This window comes from Phocoena sinus, chromosome 15, assembly GCF_008692025.1.
Source record: "Phocoena sinus isolate mPhoSin1 chromosome 15, mPhoSin1.pri, whole genome shotgun sequence".
Lineage (NCBI taxonomy): Eukaryota > Metazoa > Chordata > Mammalia > Artiodactyla > Phocoenidae > Phocoena > Phocoena sinus.
The window spans coordinates 46,832,519-46,845,101 of NC_045777.1; the positions used below are offsets into that span (position 1 = coordinate 46,832,519).

At 45.2% G+C, this 12,583-nt stretch overlaps 1 protein-coding gene across 1 annotated transcript in view; it reads right to left on the reverse strand.

Moving 5' to 3' along the window:
* The window catches only part of CFAP61 (cilia and flagella associated protein 61), a 264,938-nt gene that overhangs the window by 69,483 nt on the left and 182,872 nt on the right, over positions 1 to 12,583 (reverse strand). The window contains exon 21 of the mRNA XM_032604424.1: positions 7,456 to 7,630. Within this exon, the coding sequence (XP_032460315.1) occupies positions 7,456 to 7,630 (175 nt within the window). The remainder of the gene's footprint in view (positions 1 to 7,455; positions 7,631 to 12,583) is intronic.

Sequence of the window (12,583 nt, forward strand, 5' to 3'; positions counted from 1 at the left end):
ACAAAGATTTTGATTATTAATGTATGCGTTTCAGGACAAATCAATCTAGGTATAAAAATATGATTACTTATACTTATCAGAGTAATTTTACTAGCATGGATGGGGTGGAACTAGGGCCTCTGAAGCCCCCTGGACTGGGCTATGCTTGTGGTTGTACCTGGGCCCCAGCAGAAGGTCCAGCCCCAGGCAGGTGAGGTCCCTGCAGGCCCGAGGCCGTTTCTGCCTTGCCTTCCTTGCATCGGCAGTCTACATACCCTGGCTTACCTGGGGGAGAAGAGGACTTCAGGCTCACCCTGCCCACCCTGGGGCCTCACACAGAGCCTGGCCTGCAATGGGTGTGACAAAACGTTTCCCGACCAGATGCACGGATGAGTGTTTGAGTTTTATCAGCTTTTGCTGATCCGAAACTAACTGGGCTTTCCTTTTGTGGCCTGTCGATATTTACTGCAGAACACCCTCATTCTGGCCAGGTTTTCCTACTACGTATTTCGACCTGGTGTTCACTATTAAGTTGGCACTACATACCAGTCCAGCCACAGGATGGGTTGTATACCTGAGATTTGTAACACAGAAACATGTTAGATCTGGCTATTAGGTTTCCCTTCTAGCCCACGAAATCCTACACGATCCTAAAGGTAACGAAAACCGTGCGTGCCTCCAACACGACAGTATAAAATAATACTCCTGCCATGTGGGTGCAGTTTAAACCGAGGGACCAAGGATGTTTTACAGGGAGGTTAGCCCTTGTGTAACTATCAGGCTGTAGACAGCTGGGTGAATCTGGGGCCAAATCAAAGAGGGAAGATGGAGAGGGAAGGAAACAGAGAAAGAAAGGGAGGGGGCAGAGAGAGAGAAGAACCCAGAACGCCTCAGAGAAATAGATTTTCTTCCATCGCTGGCTGAGTTAGAAGCAAGCAAGAGTTTAAAAGCAGGTGAGAAAAGTGGTTGTGAGGTGGGGGAGGGGTGGGGGAACTGAGCCGTGAATAACAACACTGCAAAGGGCTTTGTAAGGGTGACGCTGGGTCTGACAGTGTGTCCCAGTCCAAGTGGACCAGGCGGGTGGCTGGGGTCCTGCTGGCGCAGAACATCCTGACGGCTGGTGGAGGAGAGGGGGGCAGCCCCAGGGTATGTGGAACCCACGGCATCTGTCATCTACAGCGGGCTTAAGAGGTCAGACAACCCCAGTTCATTAAAGATTCATTCAGCTCATGCATTTCCACCACTTAGGTGCTCTGTAACTCACGGAGTCTTTGCAAATATTTTGAGGGAGGTGACACATTGCAGGGGCTTCCTTTATCTTGTTGGGATTTCGCATATGTTCTCTGGAAGTTTCTATGCATATGTGGAAGAAACAGAGTGGAAAAGCTGAGGATTTCCCCCTGGATATCAGTTTTATGCTAAGAGATCTGGTCACTGTCTTCTTCGCAGCAGCTCAGTTTACTTAACAGATAAGAAACAACCAGTCTTTGCACTTGACCTGATGGGTGACAGAGGGGAAGTGGTGGGCGGCCCTACTTTGAACTGGCAAATGATAACTAATGATTCGAAGAGTCTGGGTGGATTTTCAATAGGGGGCAACGGAATATAACTATACCAGTTTTCATGGGAGGCCGATCTTTGTTGCTCCTTCTAGGGGATAAATTATGCATTACTGAGAGTACAGAGCAGAATCGGGAGGCATAGTACAAGGAGGGCACAGTGGTGAAAAGACGACCTTGTGAAAGCCCCTGGAATTGAAGTTGGCAGGAAGGAGCACCCAGTCTCTCTCTCACGCTCGCCTGCAATGACCTTTGGGACGGAATGTGCAAGGGAGCTTCCAAAGGAATGAGGGACCCAGCTGGGGAGGAAGAGGGGGCGTGATGATTCCTATCACCACCTGGGTGAGCTGTCACTTCTCAACCTCAGGCTGCAAAAGCACTAAGACCAGCCGTCTGAAATGTTGGCATGAACATAAAGGTGATGCTTTTGCTTTCTGATACACTCTTGTTGAAGGTGTAAATGAATACACCAGCAACTCTGATTGTGTGACCACCAAAATAAGGCAAGCCCACACAAGATGTAAAGATGAAGGATTCTCCAGGAAGGAAACCATCACTTGGAAAGGAGAAAAGGGAAGGATTTTCTGATCTGGCATTCTGGCCAGGAACTCACATCTCAAGAGGATAAGAAGTAAATTCAAGATTTATGCACATAGATGTTAATAAGAATTTTTCTTTATAGTTATTGCATTTTTAAGACCAGAGAAAATAAGAATTATATACTACATTTTATAATTTATGTATTTTAAGTTATTTTATTATTGTATGTATATTTACATATTCCATTGTATTTTAATGAAGAATTATGGTTCCTTTCCACTTCAAAAGAAACAGAGATTATGTAAGATCAGAGCAGGCCCATGAGAAAAGTTTTATTATGCTCTCCAGAAAACTGAGGACAGAGAGGTTAAGTAACAAGCTCCAGGTCACACAGCAGTAGATGGTTCATCAGAACTCAGACCTGCCAGGTCTGATTTCAGAACCAGTGCTCACACCACTGCACTATATTTGCAGATGGATATATAACATGTTCCTTAAAAACCCCTCTAATCGGCATTGTATCTGTATTATTAACTTTAGGGAATAACCAGATAATGAAAGAATTTTAAATAGATACCCTAGAATATTAATAAATTGTGAAATAAACACATACTTAAAAAACATATTATGTTCATGAATAGACCAGAAAATACTCTTTTTACTTTCTAGAAGTCAAAGCCTAAGATTTCTATGACACGTCTCATTTTGCTCTGTCAAATAAAAAGGGAAGACTATATTAGATATAGCATAACAAAGGCTTTGTTAGGTGATTCATGCACCGGAATTTTAATGTTATACTTCTCTTACAAACATGCTTTTAATAAGGCAGTAAACTGTATTTAGCTAAAGATGAAAATAATTGATCCATTTTGGGCCATCAAGGCGGTGTGTTTTTTTGTACTTTACTTTCATCCTACTTTTCATTTTCATGGAAAGTACAGAGGTAATAGCAGATGAATTTCAATTAGTTTCAATTAATGCCATAAACTGTTATAATGTATTAGGTTGCTGGGTTCTATCTGAAACACCCCCCCGCTCCCGCCGGCTAAACCCTCCAGGTTTTTTTTGCAGTTGAAAGCCAGTGATGTCAGCTATTCTCCAGGATAGTGGAGCAGTTCTAATAGTTTACGATAATTTACATCTATAAACTCATCCAACTGCAGAGACCAATAAACAATTTCCTTCAGACTGGACAAATTCCATCACAGAACAACTGTTTCTCCTTTGGAAGCAGAGGAAGACATGATAAAACAGGGACAGGGGCAGGGGAGAGTGGTGATGCTTTGGGGGAGATATCTGTGCTTTTTCAAGGGGCAGAAATTCAGAGGAAAGCTAACCTCCTCCTATTAAAAAAAAAAAATCCATTGTTTCTGCTACGTAGCATCCTTCTGTCCTTCTAGAACAATCCCTCCACCGTCCTCAGCAAACAAGCCCCTCCTCTCGAGTCTGTTTGCTTCAAAGTTAGGCCTGGAGTTTCCCAGGATTCGGGGTGTGATTCCTGGAAGGACATTCGACCCAATCACAGCCCGTGAGACACAGGAGTTTTTTTCGCAGGCTCTTGGGAGAAGGGCCCTATCCTCAGCTCCCACCCTCAAACCCCAGCCTGAACTATTGAGAAAAAGGAAAATTAGCACTGAGGGAGCAAAAGCTAACTATCATGAAAAGTGTCCACATTCTTTCTGGTGTTATTAGATACCAAGGGCTGACAGGCGGAGTGACGGTTATGGATGCGGGAACAAAGCCCTGCTCCTTGTTTTCATGAAGTGCCAACTTCCAGTTTCAAATACCATCAGCCCATAACTGACTTGGAAACAAGCTAGATGCAGCTGTGCCAGCAGGACCTCAAATGGATCAGAGATGGCTGCTTCCAGCCCGCCCCTGCCTGAATGGCTGCCCCACTCCAGCCCTGACCCATCCTTCCCCGAGGGCTTTCTCTCTGCCGCCGTGGGCGCCAGAGATGGGAGTTCACCTTCCTGCGGTGCTGTTTTGTACACAGCATCACCCCTGGTTCCCCAGCCTCTAAAAAGTAACCAGTTAAACCTGGACTCCCCTGGACCCTCCACCTTCTCCTCCCACTGCTGCCCTTCACGGAGTCTGCCCGGCCTGAGTTGTTAGGTCATGGTCTTTGGATACAAATCAAACTCCCCCAACCTCTCTCTTCCTTTGCTTATCCTGCCCTTCTTTTTTTTTCAGCAATTTCAGTCTTTTTAAAATTTTTTACTTAAAATTTTTTTTTTTTTTTGGCTGTGTTGGGTCTTCGTTGCTGCGCAAAGGCTCTCTCCAGTTGCGTCAAGCGGGGGCTATTCTTCATTACAGTGTGCGGGCTTCTCATTGCGGTGGCTTCTCTTGTTGCGGAGCATGGGCTCTAGGCACACGGGCTTCAGTAGTTGTGGCACATGGGCTCAGTAGTTGTGGCTCACGGGCTCTAGAGCGCAGGCTCAGTAGTTGTGGCGCACGGGCTTGGTTGCTCCGCAGCATGTGGGATCTTCCCGGACCAGGGCTCGAACCCGTGTCCCCTGCATTGGCAGGCGGATTCTTAAACACTGCGCTACCAGAGAAGCCCCTATCCTGACCTTCTTTAAGGCTGAGCTCAAATCCTCCTTTCTTGAGGAAACCTTCTCTAAACTTCACAGCCTCCAGAGCTCTCATGAAGGTCACGATGCCTCTCTACAACCAGACTGGTAGCTGGTGTACACGGCTCCCCATCTTTTGTGTAGAGACTGTGCTAGGCTGCACCATCACCAGGATGGCAGCGGCTGAGACCTACACCCTGGAGAAACAACCCTATCACATGTAGCGGTAGTAGTAGTAACAAGGCTAACAACAGCCCATATGATTGAACTCCTACTGTGCTGCCCTGAGCTGGACATGTAATATCTTATCTCGTTTAATCCTCATAGCAGCCCATGTGAGGAAGATATCTGGAATGGCACTAATTAAATTCAAGTCTGAATATGACTCTAATTATGGAAAAACTACAAAGAGAAAGAGCTTCCTCAAGGCAGGAGGTTAACATTTTTCTTTCCAACTTTTCTTAGAGTCATTTGAAAAGGGTCACTACCCTAAGTTGAATGAACTTGGCTGGGTCTGTTTCTCAGATGACTCCCAGAGCCTGGGCCCAGCATCTGAGTGTTTGGACCACCTACCTGGGAGATGCCCTGCCCTGGGGGTGTCATTAAGCACTGGACCTGGGGAAGACAGCCTACTTTTAGGACAAGAAACTAATGTCTATAAACTCCCTAACCTGGCCATTCAGTGGACAAAAGCAGGCACGCAGGGGCAGGGGTTTTCTGCAACGGTTAATGGGAGACATTCTTAACTCTTGCAAAAGCATTTATTTCCCTTTAGGTGGGCACCAGAGTATCACCATCTTCGACCACTAGTCAAGGCAACACGATAGCTGGACGCTATTCCCCCATCTGAAAACCAAGAGCTTCTTACATTGGAATTTCTAAGTTCTCTGCCATAAGCATTCAACCTTAAGGACTTGCATTGCCACGTTCAAAGGCCCTTTTCTTGGTCAAAAGGCTCCTGAATCCTAACATTCAAAACAGCCAACAGTTCGATTGAAACACTGCATTATAACAGGACTGGGCACATTCCTAAGACATAATGTATATTTTGCATTGAACCATTGGCTTTTGTGCTTTCAGCAAGCTTAAGTTACATTTTGAGGTCTGGACTTGAAGAAATGGTAATGAGTTGTCACAAATTGTATGGATAAAAGCAGGGTTCTGCAAACTATGACTCATCCCCTATTTTTGTAAATAAAGTTTTATTGGAACACAGCCATGCCTATTCATTGACATATTGTCTGTGGCTGCTTTCTTGCCATAGCAGCAGAGTTGGGTTGTTGGGACAGAGACCATATGGCCTGCTAAATCTAAAATTTTTACTATCTGGCCCTTTACAGTAAAAGTTTGCTGACCCCCAGATCAGAGAATTCCCTAAGTGTACTTAGGTCATAGGGCAATGATTAAAGAATGACTAAAATATTGAAACAGGTTTAAACACATACAGATGCAAGACTGAAAATAATACCGAGTTTTAATGCAAAAATTAAAATATTGAATACTTTGACAAGTTTTTATTCTGGGTCCCCAGTATATATCTATATATCCCACCTCTGCCCAAAGGTTCCAGACCCAGTTGGTTTTATGGGTGATTCCTGTCCAATTTTTAGGTTATACAAAGTATTTCTGACCCACCAAAAATATGGAAAGCTTCCCCAAAACACTTTGTGAGACTAGCATACCCTTGATTCCAAAAACTTGCCAAGTAAAGCATAAAAGAGAAAACAGGCCAATCTTACTCATGAGTTTAGATGCAAATAGCCTCTAAGTACTAACAAATTGAATTCAGCAATGTATCGAATATCCTTTGATACCTATTTTTGATTTTTAATGAAGTAAATGTAGAAACTCGACAAAAAGTTAACACCTAAATCTTCCACCAAAAATCGGAAGAAACTATATTTAATTTTAATATATTAATTATATTAACTAACATAATGAAATTATATTTAAACAAATACATTCAATAAACTAATATATTTAATTTTATATACTGATCTCCACACTCCAGTCACTTACTGATTTTTCCATCCCAGGACTGAATCAAAGGTCTGGGTTAGAAGCCCAGCCCATCACAGGTGGTTGTATAACCCAACCAAGTCCCTGATCCTCCCTGCGCTTTCGGTAAAATGAAGGGGCTGCAGTAAGTCATCTCTAAAACTTGACTCCCCAGGTTTCAATTAAAGACAAATAGGCAGCCAGGCCCTGTTCTAGTTATTCTACTAGTCAAACAATTTCCATTAACCCAAGCAATAGAGAGGAAGATGCTTGAGAAAACAATTTGTACAAATGTTTTACTCTCTTATTTGGCTTCAGGAAGTGGCAGGCAACTCGAATATGTTCGTTTGTGGGAAGGACTGTGCAGGCAACCACGAAGGAGAACAATGGGTTGTGAAAGAAAAGAGCCCTTCCAACTCAGACCTTTCCTTTTCTTCCGAGGTCTTTTCAGCTTCACAAAAGGAGTCATATTTTCCATATAATTGCTAAACATGTTTGCTTATTAAATTATTCTTTAATTAGTTAATGATTTTAGCCATGCTTTGCTCTTTGGATATTCATTTTTGTGTAATAAAATAATTATAGATAATTAAACTATCTCAAGCCTTTTTCTTTCCCCCAGAAAACATGCTGGGTATCCAAAAATGACAAGTTGTAAATTAATCTGGAAAACAAAGCACGGCAGATGAATGATTTGGTTGGAATTAATTAGGCACTAATTATATACTGGAACTAGACGAAGAATAAGACTCATTATAAAGATAAAATGCTGTTCTGAAAAGATGCACAGTTACCAGCATCCTTACCTTCTACAGCAATGGAGTTGTTCCTGATCCAAGTCAGGGCCTTCAAGCAATCTTCTTCGTCGTTGAGGGTGAAATGATTGCAGGGAACCGGGCCCGTGTACTGCTGCAGACCGCTGTTCAGAACTTCTCTGTTTGTCGGGTGTTGACTAATGTCGGCCCCTGTAGGGCGTGGGACCTGAGATACATTACAGAGAGATGCTTATTTCAGTGGTAACAGGTGAAGCGCTCACAAGTAATGAGTTAATTCATTGATTGATTGATTGATTAATTAAAATAAACAGAGCAATACCCAGTACAGGTGTGCCTTTTGCTGTCTCAAGATATAATCAGGTCTTAATTAAAAAAAACAAAACAAAAAACAGGCGAAATGACCACTTGGAGCTAATTCTCAGAAGGAGCTGCCCTGGTCATCTGATGCTGCGTAACAAGTTATTCCAAGGCTCGGCAGTGCAAAACCCCCATTCAGTAGGCTCACAGATTCTGTAGGTCAGCCATGCAGCCAGGGAATGGTGGGGGACAGTTTGTCTGTTTAGCAATGTTGGAGGCCTCAGCTGGGAAGACCTGAAGGCTGGGGGTGGTGACCTGATGGCCGGGGGCTGGAATCACCTGGAGATAAACTCTCTCAATCCTTTTTCTTTCCCCAAGAAAACATGGTGGGTATTTAAAAAGATGACAAGTCATCACTCTATGTCTAGCAGTTGGTGCTGGCTGTGATCCCAGCTGGGGTCGTCGGCCGGAACTCCACGTGGGGCCTCTCCTTGTGGCCTGAGCTTCCTCACAGCTGGGGGGCTGGGGGGTTGAGTTCCAGGGCACATGTCCTGGGAGAGGGTAGCAGTCCAGAGAGCTCCACATTCTTCTCTTCTCGGTCCTGGGAGCCCAGCAGGGCCTCTCTTGCCACGTTCAGTCACGGAGGTCTTCACAGAGGCCTGGCCAGGGTCAAGGGGAGGGAACCCAGGACCCGCTTGTTCCTGCAAGGGGGGCAGGGCCATGGAAGAGCACGTGGTACTGGACTTGATGTCGCTGTTTTTGGTAAAAACAATCTGCACTGAGGCGATTATATCAAGGGATTGAAATTCAAGCACGTAGAGGGTCTACCCACAAAATGAGGGAAGTGGGCTACTACTTACTTGTGAAAATTATAGGATTATCTTTCACTTTGTCAAAGAAGTGCTCTCTCTCTCTCTCAACACTGAGCCCTCCCAGTACAGCTCCTGTTCCCTCGCTTTTGACATAGACGTGGGTGAAGACAGACGCTTTCCTCTGCTGTAGGAAACCCAATAACAGATGATGGCCAACTCTTGTCCTTGGTGTCCAGGATGTTGTGACAAGCTGGACGCCCAGGCCCTGGCCAGAGCGTTCAGCCATGACTCAACTCCATCTGGTCATTGTCAGGGTAGAGTTGGGGTTCAGGGTGGCCAGATCTGATCGTTCAAGAAATGCCAGATATTTGGGTATTTTATATGGACTCCTGATTTGTTCATTACTTTGGTTCAATTAAAATCGAGCAAACAGACGCCACTGTAGAAGCCAAGTCAAATGCCACAGTGGGGCGGGTGTGCCCAGTGGGCCCCCGTGCTGCCCCTCCGAGGTTCATTTGGCGGCAGGTGGAGGTTATGGGAGATAACGAGGCCGGAACCTAGGGCAAGACTCCCAGGCAGCTCGGCTGCTGTTAGAGGCCCCGCAGCAGCCGTCCTGCACATTCGTGGCGTGAGGCCTAAGGATGTGAGGCCAGACTCCTACAGCTACAAAGGGCAAAACATTCACTGGCAGCAGAGACTCACGTGGGCTCTCGGGAGGCTCTTCCTCCCCGACAACCGCGGGCAGTGCCTGCTGTGCTGGGGGATGTGAATGCTGGCTGGTGCCGGGACACGTGGGGCTCCACTAAACCCCAGATGACATTTAGGAAACTTTCGGGTATATCCTTCCTCAAGAGAAGTACTAAAGCCTTGGCACATTGCCGTGATGTATTTAATTCAATTTCAGGCTGGACTAAAACAAAAAACAAAAAAAACAGAATCTCTTTTTAAAGCTGGATGTCCCTTCTCCACAAAGAGGCTGCAGTAAGATGATATTTAGTAAAAAGGAACAACCCAATAAGTAGTGGTCATTTACTACAACTAAAATTGTGGAGGAAAGCTCTTATTAGCAATATAATTTATATAGCGATATCACACTAAAATTTTGGCATTAGTATATTCGTGGTTATCATAAAGCAGTCCACTGAGGGCTTTGGTGAATGGCTTAAAGTGCACAATACTGAATACTGTGCTTTGGAGGTTTGAAACTTTACCAGAACTACAACATGCATTATAGTATAAGAGAAAATGAAATTGGGGTAACATTATACCAGTTTAGTAAATCATGCTTTAACAAGTCAGGAAAAATCCTTGGCAGGAAAAGGCAGGGCTGAAGAACAAATTGAGAGCCATTCAATTTATAAAACTTTCGATGACTTATCATTCCAAATAGTGGGTGTTCATATGAAAAAACAAGGAAAAGAGGGGGGGAAAGAAAGAAGGTCAAAAACGAGAATTAGTTTGCTACAGTCCTGAGAGGTAACTGCATTCTGATAATCCATATAATTCTTCCACGCATTTAAATGGGTGGAGTTGTTTTTGCACATTTTTAACTATAAAGAATTAGAGAAATTAAAGGGATAATATATTTTCATGTTCGCACGGTGGCATTTCACAAAATAGGTAAAACTGGAGCTAGAAGTTTAAATCCCAAAGCTAATTAATTTGTCCACACGGAGTTTAGCAAAACTCAGTATATCAAGAGGGATCTATGGGGAAAAATCATATTATGTCATCAACAAAAGGAGGGAGTAGAGTTCAATTGGAGGGAGTAGAGTTTGACAGGAGGGAGTAGAGTTCAACAAGAGGCGTGGGCACATTTACTGAAGACGCACCATCAGTGCTGGCTCCCCAAAGCAGAGCTTCTCTACCACCACTGAATTGGCACTGACTCGTGATTGGAGAGAAGCAGACACTTCTCAACCATTCCAGATCATTTGGGACGGAGCATCACCTGCTGGTGGGAGCCCCTTGGCCACCCTGTTCTCCTCGGCAAGTTAACATGGCAGTAGGGGATGCTGGTGGCCTAACTAATATCCTGTCTCCCTTTCTTTCTTAGTAACAGATTCCTGGGACATATACCCAGTTGGAACATTTCCCAACTCATGACCTGAGAGGTCAAGAGAGATAAGCAGGTGTCCTTTGAGGGCAGGGGGAGGGCAACTCGAAAAGTCATTCTGCTCTAGTCTTTCCTCCTTCCTGCTTCTTGCACATGAAATGGCTGGAACCACAGCAGTCACCACAAGGTGCTGAGGATGGAAGCCACATTCCAAAGATGGAAGAACAAAAGACAGAAGGGCCTGGGTTCTTGAGGACACCAGGAAGCCACCTTACCAGAACTGAGGTTGCTTTTCTCCAGATATATATGTATATTTTTTTAAGATGTTGGGGGTAGGAGTTTATTAATTAATTAATTAATTTTTGCTGTGTTGGGTCTTCGTTTCTGTGTGAGAACTTTCTCTAGCGTGGCAAGCGGGAGCCACTCTTCATCGTGCTGCGCAGGCCTCTCACTATCGCGGCCTCTCTTGTTGCGGAGCACAGGCTCCAGACGCGCAGGCTCAGTAGTTGTGGCTCACAGGCCCAGTTGCTCCGCGGCACGTGGGATCCTCCCAGACCAGGGCTTGAACCCGTGTCCCCTGCATTGGCAGGCAGATTCTCAACCACTGCGCCACCAGGGAAGCCCCAGATACTTTTAAAGAGAGAGAGAAAAAAAAAACACTTAAAAAAAAACTGTTTATTTGACTCTAGCTATAAATGGTTAGTTCTAGAATTTGTGAGTTGTGAAGACTTTTAAAGCCATCCAGTGTAACCTCTGCAGCACATGGATGGGAGAGGGCAGGAGGGAAGGAGGAGGCAGGGGGAAGGAGACAAGGAGAAAGGGAGGGAGGAGAGAGACAGGCAGCGGTGAAGAACTGGAGCCAGACCACCTGTGCTCAAACCCTAGCCCCTAGTCTGCCACCCTTGTGTGACCTTGGACAAGTTGTCTTGTCTGACCTTTGACCTCAGCCCCACCGCAGCTTGGTTCCCTCACCTGTGAAATGGGGGTGGGAGTGGCAGGGAGCTCAGGGTGTTACCACAAGGGTGACCTCAGGGAGCACTGGTGTGGTGCAAGGCCAGTGCTCGATCTAGGTCAGGTGCTCTGACCTCTCCTGCCGGCTGCCCGCTCTACCCGGGGGTCGGACAGTCCCTCTTGGCGGAGGCTCTGACCCTTAGGAGGTAGTTTCTTAGGATGGATGTGCGCTGTAGTCCCATGGCTTCTGATGTCTGTCATTATCTGCTCCCCGGGCCACACTGAGTCGAATTCATTTCTACACGAACACTCTCAGCCATCGGACTCTTTGCCCCTCTGGCTAAACATCCGGGGTGACCTCTTATATCTGGAGGTGCTTCAGCTGGTTCCTTCCCTTACATGTGACACCAAGAAATGCACGTCATGCTGCAGGTGCACTTCTGTCCTGCGATACACTCTGTGACACAACCACATTGTGCCATGTAACGGGCTCGTGACCTCCACGTTGTCGTCACGAATTTCACCCTTTGTCAGGATCAGTGCTCTTATTTCTCCAGCTGATTCTGCTTCGCCGGATATGACTATTACTGCTGCTCGTAACAGCTGTTTGAATTTGCTTGACATCTTTGGCTGGTGCCCCTGGAACTATCTTTTCACTCTTAAACTCTGAGTGTGGTTTGTTTTGTATTCCTCCTGTATTTTGACGTCCACGTAAAAACAGATCCTTGATCTTGTAATGGGGGCAATTTAAAACCATGACACTCGCTGTTACAACTGTTAGGTTTTTTTCCTTATGCCATTCTGGTTCATACTTTCAAGTGTAAGCATCGTGGCTATTTTCTTTCTTTTCTTGCCTCTGGTTACATGAAGGATGTTTTCTTCCTTTTCATCTTCTCCAGTTTTTGGAAGGTGAATTTATTTAGGCTGCTCAAAAGCATTCTTTAACCTTATTTCCTCTAAATATAAGAGTCAAGAATGAAACATTGCCTTTGTGCTTCCCCATTTAAGACACTGCAGTAGTCCTGCTTGGCCACCTCTCCCC